This window comes from Oncorhynchus masou, chromosome 3 (assembly GCF_036934945.1).
Source record: "Oncorhynchus masou masou isolate Uvic2021 chromosome 3, UVic_Omas_1.1, whole genome shotgun sequence".
In the NCBI taxonomy this organism is placed as follows: domain Eukaryota; kingdom Metazoa; phylum Chordata; class Actinopteri; order Salmoniformes; family Salmonidae; genus Oncorhynchus; species Oncorhynchus masou.
Window position 1 is genome coordinate 39,213,757 of NC_088214.1, and position 17,614 is coordinate 39,231,370.

The 17,614-nt window shown below is 41.1% G+C and overlaps 1 protein-coding gene across 25 annotated transcripts in view; it reads right to left on the reverse strand.

Moving 5' to 3' along the window:
- Window positions 1-17,614, reverse strand: part of LOC135516325 (discs large homolog 1-like protein) — a 200,974-nt gene that overhangs the window by 86,245 nt on the left and 97,115 nt on the right. For 24 of the 25 annotated variants that reach the window (XM_064940526.1, XM_064940683.1, XM_064940667.1 and 21 more), the window contains one exon: window positions 15,412-15,536. In XM_064940526.1, coding sequence (XP_064796598.1) covers window positions 15,412-15,536 — 125 coding nt within the window. Of the gene's footprint in view, window positions 1-15,411; window positions 15,537-17,614 lie in introns of those variants that run through there. The other variant, XM_064940700.1, reaches the window with a different exon arrangement.

Here is a 17,614-nt window from a genome sequence, read left to right on the forward strand (position 1 = left end):
GAATGCGTTTCAATTAACAGGTGTGCCATGTTAAAAGTTAATTTGTGAAATGTTTCCTTCTTAATGCAAATCAGTTGTGTTGTGACAAGGTAGGAGTGATATACTGAAGGTAGCACTATTTGGTAAAAGACCATGTCCATATTATGGCAAGAACAGCTCAAATAAGCAAAGAGAAACGGCAGTCCATCATTACTTTAACCTCTTGAAACTCTGGGGGCGTAATTTCATTTTTGGATGAAAAACGTTCCAGTTTTAAACAACAACAATATAATTGATAGCTTTGGAAAGAAAACACTCTGAATTTTCCAGAACTGCAAAGATATTGTCTGTGGGTGCCCTATAACGGGAGCTACAGGCAAAACCAAGATGAAACGGCAACCAGGAAATCAGCAGGATTTTTGAGGCTCCGTTTTCCATTGTCTCCTTATATGGCTGTGAATGCGAGAGGAATGAGCCTGCCCTTTCTGTCGTTTCCCCAAGGTGTCTGCAGCATTGTGACGTATTTGTAGGCATATCATTGGAAGATTGACCATAAGAGACTACATTTTCCAGGTGTCCGCCCGGTGTCCTCCGTCGAAATTGGTGCGTCTTTTTCAGCTGCTGGTATTTTTCCATGCGATTCTGAGGGGAAAGCAGGCTTCCACGAACTGCATATCAATGAAGAGATATGTGAAAAAACACCTTGAGGATTGATTCTAAACAATGTTTGCCATGTTTCAGTCGATATTATGGAGTTAATTTGGAAAAAGTTTGACGTTTTGGTGACTGAATTTTCGGTTCGTTTCGGTAGCCAAATGTGATGTACAAAACGGAGCGATTTCTCCTACACAAAGATTCTTTCAGGAAAAACTGAACATTTGCTATGTAACTGAGAGTCTCCTCATTGAAAACATCTGAAGCTCTTCAAAGGTAAATGATTTTATTTATTTGGTTATCTGGTTTTTGTGAAAATGTTGCGTGCTAAATGCTACTCAAAATGCTAAGCTAGCTTGCAATACTCTTACACAAATTAGTGATTTGCTATGGTTCAAAAGCATATTTTGAAAATCTGAGATGACAGTGTTGTTAAGAAAAGGCTAAGCTTGAGAGCAGGCGCGTTATTTTCATTTTATTTGCGATTTTCAGAAATCGTTAACGTTGCGTTATGCTAATGAGCCTGAGGCTTTATTCACGATCCCGGATCCGGGATGGGGAGTATCAAGAGGTTTTAAAACATGAAGGTCAGTCAATCCGGATAATGTCAAGAACTTTGAAAGTTTCAAGTGCAGTGGCAAAAACCATCAAGCGCGATGATGAAACTGGCTCACATGTGGACCGCCACAGGAAAGGAAGACCCAGAGTTACCTCTGCTGCAGAGGATAACGTTCATTAGAGTTAACTGCACCTCAGATTCCAGCCCAAATAAATGCTTCAGAGTTCATGTAACAGACACATCTCAACATCAACTGTTCAGAAAAGACTGCATGAATCAGGTCTTCATGGGAGAATTGCTGCAAAGAAACCACTACTAAAGGACACCAATACGAAGAAGAGACTTGGTTGGGCCAAGAAACACAGGCAATGGACATTAGACCGGTGGAAAACTGTAGCGATACACCATCCCATCTGGTTTGTGCTTAGTGGGACTGTCATTTGTTTTTAACCAGGACAATGACCCAACACCTCCAGGTTGTGTAAGGGCTATTTGACCAAGAAGGAGAGTGATGGAGTGCTGCATCAGATGACCTGGCCTCCACTATCACCCGACCCCAATTGAGATGATTTGGGATGAGTTGGACCGCAGAGTGAATGAAAAGCAGCCAACAAGTGTTCAGCATATGTGCAAACTCCTTCAAGACTGTTGGAGAAGCATTCCAAGTGAAGCTGGTTGAGAGAATTTCAAGTGTAGAAAGCTGTCATCAAGGCAAAGGGTGGCTACTTTGAAGAATCAAAATATATTTCTATTTGTTTCACACTTTTTTGGTAACTACATTATTCCATATGTTTTATTTCATAGTTTGATGTCTTCACTATTATTCGACAATGTAGGAAATAACAAAAATAAAGAAAAACCCTTGAATGAGTAGCTGTGTCCAAACATTTGACTGATACTGTATACCTAAAGGTCTTATGTAAGCCAGTTCAGCCAATTCAGAGATTATATAACGAACAATTACACAATGTGTCAGTATGTGTGTACAGTCGTGGCCAAATGTTTTGAGAATGACATAAATATAATTTTTTACAAAGTCTGCTGCTTCAGGGTCTTTAGATATTTTTGACAGATGTTACTATCGAATAATGAAGTATAATTACAAGCATTTCATAAGTGTCAAAGGCTTTCATTGACAATTACATGAAGTTGATGCAAAGAGTCAATATTTGCAGTGTTGACCCTTCTTTTTCAAGACCTCTGCAATCCGCCCTGGCATGCTGTCGATTAACTTCTAGGCCACATCCTTACTGATGGCAGCCCATTCTTGCATAAATGCTTAGAGTTTGTCAGAATTTGTGGGATTTTGTTTGCTTCTTGAGGATTGACCACAAGTTCTCAATGGGATTAAGGCCTGGGGAGTTTCCTGGCCATGGACCCAAAATATCAATATTTTGTTCCTCGAGCCACTTAGTTATCACTTTTTCCTTATGGCAAGGTGCTCCATCATGCTGGAAAAGGCATTGTTCATCACCAAACTGTTCCTGCATGGTAGGGAGAAGTTGCTCTCGGAGGATGTGTTGGTATTCATGGCTGTGTTCTTAGGCAAAATTGTGAAAAATTGTTATTCAAACTCAATCAGCATGACAGAGTGATCTCCAGCCTTGTCCTCATTAACGAGAGAATCACTGACTTTGTCAGCTGGTCCTTTTGTGGCAGGGCTGAAATGCAGTGGAAATGTTTTTTTGGGGGATTCAGTTCATTTGCTTGGCAAAAAGGGACTTTGCAATTAATTGCAATGCATCTGATAACTCTTCATAACATTCTGGAGTATATGCAAATTGCCATCATACAAACTGAGGCAGCAGACTGGGAAAATTAACATGTGTCATTCTCTAAACTTTTGGCCACAACTGTACCTGTGTGTGTATTCATTAGGGATGTGACAAATGTAAAAAAAATATATATATTGTTTTTAAGTTAAAACGAAGAAATAAAAAATAAACATTTGTTGGAAACAATGAAAGCTTACCTTAGTGGTCAAATAATTGTGTTCACCAAAAATAAAAAAGACAACAGGAAATATGAAGACGTTTACAGAACGTGTCCTGAGCATAGACAGGCAATATACTCTTCAAAAAACACCCAGTGAAATACTAGCTCACCAACTATGTCAATCTGCCACATTGCATACAATTGCACAAATAAATGACAGTGATGGTATGCCCACCTGTGACAATGGAATAGACAATGTCAAAAACATATATTCTAATTTATATCCATCAGAATACATTGGAAACACTCCACTAATTGAAGAACACCACCCACCGCTTCCGAGTATATTACTCGCCAATGTCCAGTCTCTAGATAACAAGGTAGACGAAATTAAGGCAAGGGTTGCCTTCCAGAGAAACATCTGGGATTGTAACATTCTGTTTCACGGAAACATGGCTCACTCAGGATATGTTGTCGGAGTCGGTACAGCCACTGGATTTCTTTATGCGTCACGCCGACAGAAATAAACATCTCTCTGGGAAGGAGGAGGGCGGGGGTGCATGCTTCATGATTAATGACTCATGGTGTAGTCGTAACAACATACAGGAACTCAAGTCCTTTTGTTCACCTGACCAAGAAGTCCTTACAATCAAATGCAGACCATACTATCTCACAAGATAATTATCTTTGGTTATCAATGAACTTCACTGGACTCTATGCAAACTGGAAACCATATATCCCGAGGCACCATTTATTAAAGCTGGGATTTTAACAAAGCAAATTGGAGAACAAGGCTACCTAAATTCTATCAGCATATTGATTGTAGCACTCATGTGGGCAATACACTGGATTACGGCTACTCTAACTTCCGCGAAGCATACAAGGCCCTCCCCCACCCTCTCTTCTGCAAATCCGACCATGGCTCTATTTTGCTCCTACCGTCCTATAGGCAGAAAATCAAACAGGATGCACCCGTGACTGGACCTATCCAACACTGGTCTGACCAATCGGAATCCACGCTATTTAACAATGGAAAAATGACTGGGAATATGGCCAATTTTAAACAGTGTAGTTATTCCCTCCTAAAAGCAATCAAACAAGCGAAATGTCAGAATAGGAACAAATTGGAGTCGCAATTCAACGGCTCAGACACAAATGTGGTAGGTTCTGGAGGAGATTACGGACTACAAAAAGAAAATTCACCACGTCACGGACAAGGACGTCTTGCTTCCAGACTAAACATCTTCTTTGCTTGCTTTAAGGATAATACAGTGCCACCGACATTGCCCGCTACCAAGTACTGCAGGCCCCCCCCTCTCCTTCTCCGTGGCTGACGTGAGTAAGACATTTACACGTGTTAACCCTCGCAAGGCCCAGACAGCATCACTAGCCGTGTCCTCAGAGCATGCACAGACCAGCTGGTGTGTTTATGGACATATTCAATCTCTCCCTATCCCAGTCTGCTGTACCCACATGCTTCAAGATGGCCACCTAGTCAAGGATCATATCACCTCCACCTTACCTGTCACCCAAGACACACTTCAAGTTGCATACTGCCCCAATAGGTCCACAGACGATGCAATCGCCATCACACTGGCCTATCCCACCTGGACAAGACGAATACCTATGTAAGAATGATGTTCATTGACTACAGCTCAGCATTCAACACCATAGTACCCTCCAAGTTCATCATTAAGCTTGAGGACCTGGGACTCAACTAGAGGTCGACCGATTAATCGGAATGGCCGATTAATTAGGGACGATTTCAAGTTTTCATAACTATCGGAAATACATATTTTTTTTACACCTTTATTTAACTAGGCAAGTTAGTTAAGAACACATTCTTATTTTCAATGACAGCCTAGGAACAGTGGGTTAACTGCCTTGGTGAAAATCTGTCGTTCTGCCCCTGCACGACAGATTTTCACCTTGTCAGCTCGGGAAATCCAATCTTGCAAACTTAACGAGTACAACGCAATAACGACCTGCCTCTTTCTCGTTGCACTCCACAAGGAGGCTGCATGTTATGCGAATGCAGTAAGCCAAGGTAAGTTGCTAGCTAGCATTAAACTTATCTTATAAAAAACAATAAATCATATTCACTAGTTAACTACACATGGTTGATGATATTACTAGATATTATCTAGCGTGTACAGCGTTGCATATAATCTAACTGAGCATACAAGTATCTGACTGAGCGGTGGTAGGCAGAAGCAGGTGTGTAAACATTCATTCAAACAGCACTTTTGTGCGTTTTGCCAGCAGCTCTTCGTTGTGCATCAAGCATTGCGCTGTTTATGACTTCAAGTCTATCAAGTCCCGAGATGAGGCTCGTGTAACCGAAGTGAAAAGGCTAGCTAGTTAGCGTGCGCTAATTGTCGTTGTGTTGCTGGTTCGAGCCCAGGGAGGAGCGAGGAGAGGGACGGAAGCTATACTGTTACACTGGCAATACTAAAGTGCCTATAAGAAGATCCAATAGTCAAAGGTTAATGAAATACAAATGGTATAAATTCCTATAATAACTACAACCTAAAACTTCTTACCTGGGAATATTGAAGACTCATGTTAAAAGGAACCACCAGCTTTCATATGTTCTCATGTTCTTAGCAAGGAACTGAAACGTTAGCGTTCTTTACATGGAACATATTTTACATGGAACATATTGCATTTTTACTTTCTTCTCCAACACTTTGTTTTTGCATTATTTAAACCAAATTGAACAGGTTTCATTATTTACTTGAGGCTAAATTGATTTTATTGATGCATTATATTAAGTTAAAATAAGTGTGGTAATTGTCATTATTAAATAAATTTTAAAAAATCTTCCGATTAATCGGTATCAGCTTTTATGGTCCTCTAATAATCAGTATCGGCGTTGAAAAATCATAATCGGTCGACCTCTAGTCTCAACCCCGCCCTGTACAATTGGGTCCTGAATACGCTGACGGGCAGCTCCACTTCGCTGATCCTCAACACTGGGGCCCCACAAGGGTCTGTGCTCAGCCCCCTCCTGTACATCCTGTTCACCCGTGACTGCATGGCCATGCATGCCTCCAACTCAATCATCAAGTTTGCAGACACAGTAGTGGACTTGCTTACCAACAACGACGAGACAGCCTACAGGGAGGAGGTGAGGGCACGTGGAGTGTGGTGTCAGGAAAACAACCTCACACTCAACAAAACAAACATGATCGTGGACTTCAGGAAACGGCAGAGGGAGCACTCCCCTATTCACATCAACTGGAAAGCAGTGGAGAAGGTGGAAAGTTAAGATCCTCGGCGTACACATCACGGACAAACTGAAATGGTCCACCCACAGACAGTGTGGCGCAACCTCAGGAGGCTAAGGAAATTTGCCCCACAAACTTTTACAGATGCACAATTGAGAGCATTCTGTCGGGCTGTATTACGGCAACTGCACCGCCCACAACTGCAAGGCTCTCCAGAGGATGGTGCTGTCTGTAAAACACATCACCGGGGGCAAACTACCTGCCCTCCAGGACACCTACAGCACCCGATGTCACAGGAAGACCAAAAAGATCATCAAGGACAACAACTACCCGAGCCACTGCCTGTTCACCCCACTACCATCCAGAAAGTGAGGTCAGTACAGGTGCAGGTGCAAAGCTGGGACCGAGAGTCTGAAAAACAGCTTCTATCTCAAGGCCATCAGACTGTTAAACAGCTATCACTGACAGAGGCTGCTGCCTACTGTCATGTCGTGGCCCTCTTTGGGTATAACTAGTGGCTTCCCCCTCTCTCCCCCCTACACCCAGGTTCTGTTATTCCAGGTTGTAAAGTCCTGGAGGAGACTCTCTCCTCCTGGCCATGCAGTATAGAGAGAGAGAGTTTCACAGTAGAACAAATTAACTTCTTTTACAGATGATTCATAGTAAAGGCTGGGTTCGTGCAGATGTTTGGAATGAGACTAACGCGAGTTAAAGAATAATTCATTCATAATCACGTAATAATTACAGAGAATTGATTTAATAAAATAACAGTCTTCACTTTAATGACGCCAAAGACAACATATGACGCCCGTGCGAGGAATCAAATAGAATTGGACTTTGCTGTTGAATTATATATATATATAAATTGTGCAAACAGAATAGTACAAACAGATTGCTTTGTATACAAATTGGTTGCGTGTGCGTTTCCATTTGAACAAGCTATTTAGAAGCGCCAACCGGTCGTGTGTCCATAGTCAGGGCAATCAGTTGTAAATTCCAGATTAGTCCGCTAGGCCAAAATATTAATTTCTAGAGCAATGGCATAGAGCCAGTAAGGTTAGAAATTAGAGGATAGATCTGTTCGGCGTCTGAGCCGAAGTATTCTGTCCGCCTACTGTGCTTAGCCAGTGTGGGTAGGCCACAGGTGTACCTGTATTTACGTACTGTGACGCTCCGGTCAACATCATGCTAGCAAAGTATGCCGAATGGGCTAATGTGAGACGTCACTAGTTAAACACCCCCCACCCCCTTTCCATGGTGCAGGGGACTCTATTTTGTGCTTGGAAGTGAGATTTCTGTACAAAGTAGGATTAGCTTGCACGAGAGGCTAAGCTAACAAAGGGAAACAGTATTTTATTTTTCCTGTGTCACGTTGAAATTCATCCACCTTGCGCGACAGAAGCCCCATCCTTTGTACTTCCGTTGGAATTCAGCTTTCTGCGATCACTGGTGGTGAAGAATCGGCAGTATATTTCTTGAAAAATAATTAGGTGACACCCAAACCTGGATCATGTTAAGATATCCAGTCATAATATGTTGTGCCTTTGGCATCATTAAAGGGAAGACTTATTTTATCAAATCAATTCTCTGTAATTATTATTACATGATTAACCTGTTATGGCTGCAATCCCCCTATCGGGATAAGTGTCATCAACAACCGCCGAATAGCATAGCTCTACATACAATAAATATTACTATAAATATTTATATTCATGAAAACACATCTTAGCCTTTTGTTAATCCACCTGTCGTGTCAGATTTTGAAATTATGCTTTACAGCGAAAGCAATCCAAGCGTTTGTGTAATTTTATCGATCGCACGATAAAACATTAAGTACACTTAGCATCAGGTAGCTCGGTCACGAAAATCAGAAAAGCAATCAAATTAATATAGCACCCGCAAATGTCTTTCACAGTAGGATAGGGGAAAACAATGGCTGTCCAAATTCTGTTGCGCAAGCAAAACTCATGTGACCACTTGAATTGACGTTATTGTTCTGGCTCATTTTTCAAAATAAAAGCCTGAAACTATGTCTGAAGACTGTTGACACATTGAGGAAGCGATAGAAAAACGAATCTGGTTCATATCCCTTTAAATCCAGCAAAGGGAGGCTATGGAACATGGAGTTTTCAAAATAGAAGCCACTTCCTGTTTCGATTTTCCTCAGGGTTTCGCCTGCAATATCAGTTCTGTTATACTCACAGACAATATTTTGACAGTTTTGGAAACTTTAGTGTTTTCTATCCAATACGAATAATAATATGCATATATTAGCAACAGACTGAGGAGCTGGCTGTTTACAATGGGAACCTTTTCATCCAAGCTACTCAATACTGCCTCTGCAGCCATATGAAGTTAAACTAATCATGTAAATGTAATTAACTAGGAAGTCGGGGCACCAAGGAAAATCTTCAGATTACAAAGTTAAAATTTTCCTAATATAACTCTTCAGATATTTTAATATCTGTCTTATTCAAGTTAATTAACAAGTGAAATTGCCAGATTAACTTTTCAAGTGGATCTTTGAAATAATATCCAAATAATATCCAAATTGATTGGGTTTCTACAACATTTAAACTTTTTCCACATTAACCTAGATGAATTTAAAGTTTAATTCCCAGATAGCCTATACAGGCTTGATTTATCATTAAAATAGATCAATCAGTAAAATTTGCTTTTGCAAAGCACATTCAGTAAACCCCAGTACTGACGGAAGTCCTGCCTCCAGCGGGAATCCCATGTGGCTTTGGCCTTAGTGTACATTCACCACTAGGTTGACTTCTCCCTAACATTTAAACTACTGGTTACTTTTATGATAATCCAGTCAATCCCAATTGCTTGGATATCATTGTCTCATTCAATTTAATAAGATAAATTGTTGAACATACCTTTTCTAGGATCTTCCAATTAAATGAGACATTTTAAACTTTGCAATAGTAACCTAGATGAGCCAACTTCCAATGTTAAGTTTAAATCCCAGATAGCCTATCCAGGTATGATTAATCATTATCATTAATTCATTAATTGTATTTGCTTTTTCAAATTCATTCATGTCCAACTCCTACAGTACTGATAGCGGAAAAACAGCAGACAACAACGCTCTCCAAAATCAACCATTGGGCACAAGCCTCGTAAAGGTTCTCTCCAATCTAGCCCTGATATCGTGAAGCACGAGCAGGTAACAGTAGACATAAAGGGACAGGTGGAGGGAAAAGGGAAACCAATGACAAATGCTAAAATTCTGCTAGCTATGGAACTGCGATTGAACACTGAACAATTAAATGTAATTTCAAAAACTTGTGACTATGAACAGAATGGTCCCGCTCTACAGCGTGACTACCCATCCAAGCAACCGGAGCCAAGTCACAGAAGTAAAGACAATAGGTCTCAGATTTTCCTCCCTCATGTGTCCCTCAGTCTTCTCTTCTTGGCCATTCGGCGCTGAGTAATATGGTGCCTCTTGGCCAACAAAGCCAAAGCTTGGCTTCTCCACTTGGCCCCAATTTCCCCACAGGGAGAAGCCAACGCTCTCTACCCGCGTGGCATGGAATACCTTCACAAAATTTCCCCACCTTTGACCCCGTTCCAGGTCAACCAAATGATACTGAGACGTACCGAGCTGACAGAGGACGCAATGGATGGATACCCGAATGCTACGGGTTCTGACAGGGTTTACCTGTTGAAGTGAACGTCGAATAGCATGTGACGACATTCGTCTACAACAGCAACATGTGTTAACCTGTTGAAACTCTAGGGGCGCAATTTCATTTTTGGATGAAAAACGTTCCCGTTTTAAACAAGATATTTTGTCACAAAAAGATGCTCGACTATGCATATAATTGATAGCTTTCGAAAGAAAACACTCTGACGTGTCCAGAACTGCAAAGATATTTTCTGTGCGTGCCCTAGAACGTGAGCTTCAGGCAAAACCAAGATGAGACGGCATCCAGGAAATGAGCAGGATTTTTGAGGCTCTGTTTTCCATTGTCTCCTTATATGGCTGTGAATGCGAGAGGAGTAAGCCTGCCCTTTCTGTCGTTTCCCCAAGGTGTCTGCAGCATTGTGACGTATTTGTAGGCATATCATTGGAAGATAGACCATAAGAGACTACATTTGCCAGGTGTCCGCCCGGTGTCCTCCGTCGAAATTGGTGCGACATTTTCAGCTGCTGGTATTTTTCCATGGGATTCTGAGACGAAAGCAGGCTTCCACGAACGGCATATCATTGAAGAGATATGTGAAAAAACACCTTGAGGATTGCTTCTAAACAACGTTTGCCTTGTTTCGGTCGATATTATGGAGTTAATTTGGAAAAAGTTTGACGTTTTGGTGACTGAATTTTCGGTTTGTTTCGGTAGCCAAATGTGATGTACAAAACGGAGCGATTTCTCCTACACAAAGATTCTTTCAGGAAAAACTGAACATTTGCTATGTAACTGAGAGTCTCCTCATTGAAAACATCCGAAGTTCTTCAAAGGTAAATGATTTTATTTATTTGGTTATCTGGTTTTTGTGAAAATGTTGCGTGCTAAATGCTACGCAAAATGCTAAGCTAGCTAGCAATACTCTTACACAAATGCTTGATTTGCTATGGTTCAAAAGCATATTTTGAAAATCTGAGATGACAGTGTTGTTAAGAAAAGGCTAAGCTTGAGAGCAGGCATATTAGTTTCATTTCATTTGCGATTTTCAGAAATCGTTAACATTGCGTTATGGTAATGAGCCTGAGGCTGTATTCACGATCCTGGATACGGGATGGGTAGTATCAAGAAGTTAAAGCCGGATTTGGATACAAAAAGATTTCCCAAGCTTTAAACATCCCAAGGAGCACTGTGCAAGCGATAATATTGAAATGGAAGGAGTATCAGACCACTGCAAATCTACCAAGACCTGGCCGTCCCTCTAAACTTTCAGCTCATACAAGGAGAAGACTGATCAGAGATGCAGCCAAAAGGCCCATGATCACTCTGGATGAACTGCAGAGATCTACAGCTGAGGTGGGAGACTCTGTCCATAGGACAACAATCAGTCGTATATTGCACAAATCTGGCCTTTATGGAAGAGTGGCAAGAAGAAAGCCATTTCTTAAAGATATCCATAAAAAGTGTCGTTTAAAGTTTGCCACAAGCCACCTGGGAGACGCACCAAACATGTGGAAGAAGGTGCTCTGGTCAGATTAAACCAAAATTAACTTAAGGGGGCTGAATAATTTTGCACGCCCAATTTTTCAGTTTTTGATTTGTTAAAAAAGTTTGAAATATCCAATAAATGTTGTTCCACTTCATGATTGTGTCCCACTTGTTGATTCTTCACAAAAAAATACAGTTTTATATCTTTATGTTTGAAACCTGAAATGTGGCAAAAGGTCGCAAAGTTCAAGGGGGCCGAATACTTTCGCAAGGCACTGTAAAGGCTAGATTCTGTCAACATACCCGAGGCGTGGTTCGTTGAGATCAAATGGTCACAAGACCGGAGGAGTGAAGGACAGTGCCCGAAAGGACAGTGCCCGAAAGGACAGTGCCCGAAAGGACAGTGCCCGAAGCGCACCTCCCACCTTGAACGTGAGCAGAGGCAGTCAGCATTTTAAACTATTTAACCATAATCTTAATTGTTAAAAACATGGACATTTTATCAAATTTTATGAAGTATGTCTTACCTTGCTTCAAAGTAGCCTAGCTAAAATACAACCATAGAATGTTGAGGGAATTATTTCATAAACACTTAATATGCCATTTGAAACCATCATTTTTCTCATGTTCTATTGATTTTTAAAATCAAAGTTATTTTATGGTCCAGCAGCCAAAGGCACAACCCTAGTCATATTAGTAGCCCTAACAACCAGTAGTAGTTGATGCATCTTTAGATTTCCCCTTTTTTATATTCTAACCAGTATTTCAATCTCTGTCACATGAAACTGTTTGCGCATGTGGTGCGCTTTTGAGAACAGCGTTTTCCCGCTAATTGCATTTTGGAACAAAGCCCATAGCCTACAGCCATGCACACATTTTGAGCTTATAATATGAAGAAATAAAACTAACAATTTTAACATAAACGGTCTGATCTGATGCAGCAGCCTCATTGCTTTTTTACATTGTTTAATTAATGTAACGTAGACATTGGGAGTCGCGAAGCCGGTGGTAAGTTTAATATAACGAGAAACATGGAACGATACAACGTAGGATTAGCGTCTAGACATGAACAGAAAACAATACTGACTGGGGAAAGAACCTAAGGGAGTGCCAGATAAAGGGGAGGTCCAGGTGTGCATAATGATGGTTCCCAGGACCGTAGTTAGTAAACCGGCAACATCAAATGCTGGAGGGGAGGAGCAGGAGACGATGTGACATTTCATGTGCAGTGGTTGTATGAATTTTGGATTTGTCGTCCCAGAACTGTCCCTGAGTCTGTTTTAAACCATAGACATATAAAGTTAATGTCAAGCAATGAGATGGTTCTCTTTGTGCTCCACTCACCGTTGATTCTCATCCATTGTGATCTATTTGACAAAAAATATATAAAATCCACAGAATGAGGTTCGGACTTGGTTCATATGCAAAAGTTTCTTGCCCATTAGAAGTGGCTGTATTGGCGAAAAAGCACTGGAAAAGTCCACAACCAACATCTGAGCATTGCACTTTTTTCAAGATGGGAAGGAGCCAGGTGTAGTAAGTATATGAGCATCGTCCACTCCTCTCTGTTGCTTGTAGGAAAATTGAAGGGGGTCTACAATGTCTCCAACCTTGTTTTGTATGTTGGAGTGGATCAAAACGTGTCATTATGAGAGGTGTTAATGCAACAGGGCGGTAATCATTGAGAACAGCAGGGCAGCTCTTCTTGAGCACTGGGCATACGATGGAACATTTCCACAGAGCTGGTATTGTGTGCTTCCTCAGTGAGCGATTGAACAGCTCAGAGAACAAACCTGACAATTCCTTGTGACAGGATTTCAGAACATGGTTGCTGATGTTACCCTGGCCAATCAGTACTGTCAACGCAGTCTCACAGACTTGCACTCGAGGTGTCATTCCAATGTTTGACTGATTTATAAGACCACTCCATCCCTCTGTAGACTTGTAGGCATGATTAATATTGCTGAAGCAAAGATAAAATTGTTTTACTACCCCTTGTAGCATATGCAGCAAATTGCTGATAACAATGTAGCAAATTGCTGATACATAGGCAGCACCTTTTTGTGCGTACAGCTGTTGAAATTACCCAGTATTAATACAGGGGAGTCCGGTGATTGACTATGCGCTGCACACATGATGTGATAAAATCCGCTGCGTGTGTGACATTGGCTGAGGGTGGAATATATTGATGGGGGGGGGGGGGGAATAGATGGTTGAAATATTATTTGACGCTATATCGTATCATATCCTTTTAACAATATCGCAATATTTATTTTGCGCTGGTCGGCTGTACAAACACTGGTATTTTTCATCCAAAAGCTTGTTCACCATCTTCTGAAATAGTGACCCAACATGTTTTCAGTACATTTATTTCCGACTGATCAAAACTAATTTTCTCATGCACTCTCGTCTCAATGCTACAGACAATGTTTGGAACATCAAATGGCAATAAAATGGCAGTGTCAATATATATACAAACACAATAATTAAAATACAAATCGTATCAGCACATAAGTATCGTGATAACATCATATCGTGAGGTCCCTGGCAATTCCCAGCCTTAGTGAAATATAGGGCCCTGAGTGTACAAAACATTTGGAACACCTGCTCTTTTGATGGCATAGACTGAACAGGGGAATCCAGGTGACGTCCCTGGTACCATCATTACCCTACTTCAATTCCATCTGGAAAAGTTTGCATTTCACCACTTCGTTTTACTTCTCAAAGTATTGCCATACAGGACTTTGCTGCTGTCGCATGCCTTTCGCTACCATTTTTCCAACTTAAAACCTGTTGCGACTGTAGGGGCAGTAGTTTCATTTTTTGGAGAAAAAAACGTTCCCGTTTTAAACGGGATATTTTGTCAGGACACGATGCTAGAATATGCATATAATTGACAACTTTGGATAGAAAACACTAACGTTTCCAAAACGGTAAAGATATTGTCTGTGAGTATAACAGAACTGATGTTGCAGGCGAAAGCCTGAGAAAAATCCAATCCGGAAGTGCCCCATATTTTGAAAGCGCTGCGTGCCAATGAGTCCCCATTGAGCTGTGAATGTGCTATGAACCAGCTTACACTTTCTACGTATTCCCCAAGGTGTCTACAGCATTGTGACGTAGTTTTACACATTTACGTTGAAGAATACCCGTAGGGGGTTACATTGCGCAAGTGGTCACATGATGCTCCGGGAGAAAATCTTGCGTAAAGTACAGAGGCCATTATTCCAATCGCTTCTACTTAGAAACCAATTGTCCCGGTGGATATATTATTGAATAGATATTAGAAAAACACCTTGAGGATTGATTCTAAACAACATTTGCCATGTTTCTGTCGATATTATGGAACTAATTTGGAGTGAAAACATCCGAAGTTCAAAGGTAAATGATTTAATTTGATTGCTTTTCTGATTTGTGACAAGGTTGCCTGCTGCTAGCAAGGCATAATGCTATGCTAGGCTATCAATAAACTTACAAATGCTTGTCTAGCTTTGGCTGTAAAGCATATTTTGAAAATCTGAGATGGCAGGGTGATTAACAAAAGGCTAAGCTGTGTTCCAATATATTTCACTTGTGATTTTCATGAATAGGAATATTTTCTAGGAAGATATGTCCATTGCGTTATGCTAATTAGTGTCAGATCACAGTGGTCCCGTTCACGGGATGGGGTGTCAGAGGTTGATGGCGTGCAGAGAACTTTATATAATCATTTAAAGGATGCATATATCATACTAAGGTTACAACACTGTTGCATTAGGTATTTGTTTAATTGAAATTGTCCCTTTATGTTGATGATCGGAACCTGTTATTGGTAGCTTTGTGATAACTGCACTGTGACTTTCAGGGTTAGGGATTTTTTCATAATGTTAACGTTTTCATGTTTAAACGTTCACACTTCTAATATGTGTGTGTGTTCCTCACTCACCGGAGTCGTCCGTCCTGTGCCGCCGCCCCCCCAGGGATGACCTTGGTGATGAAGATGCTGGGGTCTTCACCGATGTGGGGGTTGTCCGTTCCCCCCGCGATACTGAAACCCAGCCCAGAGTTACCCTGGAGAAACCATAGACACAAACACACTTTCTCCATAAGCACCTTTAGGTCTTTGAAAAGCGCTATATAAATCCCATGTATTATTATTATTATTCATACATTAACATGTCAACTATAACAACAATTACAAACTGCTACTGCATACAACAGATTTGTGTGTGCAGTCTTGCCTACTCCTGAGGTTTGTTGTTACGCCACTGTTTGTGCGGTCTTACCAAGTTTTACGGTAATGCAAGACGAGTTGGCAAGACGGCACAAACCAGATCTGGGACCAGGCTAATTTCCAAATGGTCATCAAGCATTTACAACAAAACACATGAAGCCAGTAGGAGCACACAGAGTGCGTTGTTACTTAGGAATGGCAGCGGGCACAGGGGATAAGAGCTCCCAGGGAGACAGCTTGCGGACAGGCGAGCATTTTTATTTACGCTACGCTAATAATACCGTGCACTTGAAAGTACAGCTGAAATGGGTCACGCAAAAGAAAAAAAGGAACATAACAAAAATACATCACCATGGGTGCATTGGTAGGATTAAGACATGGCAACATAAGAGTGCACAAAGCAACAAAATGCGTATAACGCCAGAGACATGGTCTGAGTCCTAAATGGCACCCTATTCCCTTTATAGTGCTCATATATAGGGAATATAGTGCCATTTGGGGTGCAGCCTTGGAGTGTGTCAGACTTGAGTGAAACATTGGAGAGACTGGAGGAGTGTACTACACAAGAGAGCTGGCAGTTTAATACAGGATAACTTAAGAGGAGAGAACATTATGGTCCTGATGATGCTGTATTATACGAGCAGTGTTGGGGTCAGTTCCATTTCCACTCAATTCCGAGAAACGAATTGCAATGTAATTACCAAATTGAATGAATTCACTGAATTATCGGAGTAGAAAAATGTAATTCATACAGACGCTGCATACTCGAGCTGTGAGTAAGGCTGTTATGGTGACCGCATTACCGCCCCACCAGCGGTCACGAGTCTAGACAACAGTCAAATTCCATGGTAATTAGGCTTCTCCAAGCTCTGATGCTGCTGATGGTCATTAGTCACCCACCAAACACCGCTAACTGTCTGGTACCCCACTCTATTGTCCCTCAAATCACTCTGACATCAATGCAAATGTAATTGAAAATCGAATCAAACACTTATACCCTGACTACACCACTCACATTGCAAAATAAATGTAGAAATCTATATTATTCAATTACTGCACCCACACTGTTTGCGCGTGCCAATGAGTATCTGCGTTGCCATGGGATAAAACAGAAGTCAGTTCTATTTGTGACGCAGATCGCGCTGAATGTCCTGCCTGTCCCATCTCATTGGTTTATAGAAGCATGTACCCATGTGTCATCTCCTCATTGGTTATACCCACATGGGTGACTAAAAGATAAACGAGGTCGGTAGCGGTAATGCATCTAATTTAGGAAAGTTACCAATCACAATAAAAAGTCCAGAGAAGAAAAGGCCTGGAAGAAGGAGAGATGATAAGAAATGATTCGGTTGACTGTTTTAAGTGTGGATTAATTGTCGGAGTAGAGGACCTTGTGCATTGCAGGTAAAATAACTATTTTTTTCCTAACGTTTTTTATCCCAGGACAAATTAGCTAGCAACAGCAAGCTAGCTAAATAGGACAAATTAGCTAGCAAGTGCATGCTAGCTAGCTAAATTGCCATAAATGTTTAAGGTTTTTCGACCTGTCCCCAAAATGACTGAAATTGGTAAAGAGTTTGTTTTGATATTTTCATCTGCGTGTCGTGATCGCATTTGGTGTGGGGGCACAAAATACATTTCTGCACGATGGTGCACGCACGCAGACGGTTTGGGTTCCGTGTTGAGAACCCATGAGCTCAAATTGCGCAACATTTCCATAGACTATGCAATTGCCTAGAACCTCTATTTAAAAGAGGAGGATACCATCAGCTTTCTATAGGCTAGGCCTACTATATTTCTTTCTCAACTTTAACATTAAGCACATTGATAATTATTACAACAGGAGTATAGCCTACCTGGCTGGCATGAAAATGAACCCTGCGAAAAGCATACTCCATTTACTATTTAAGTGCAT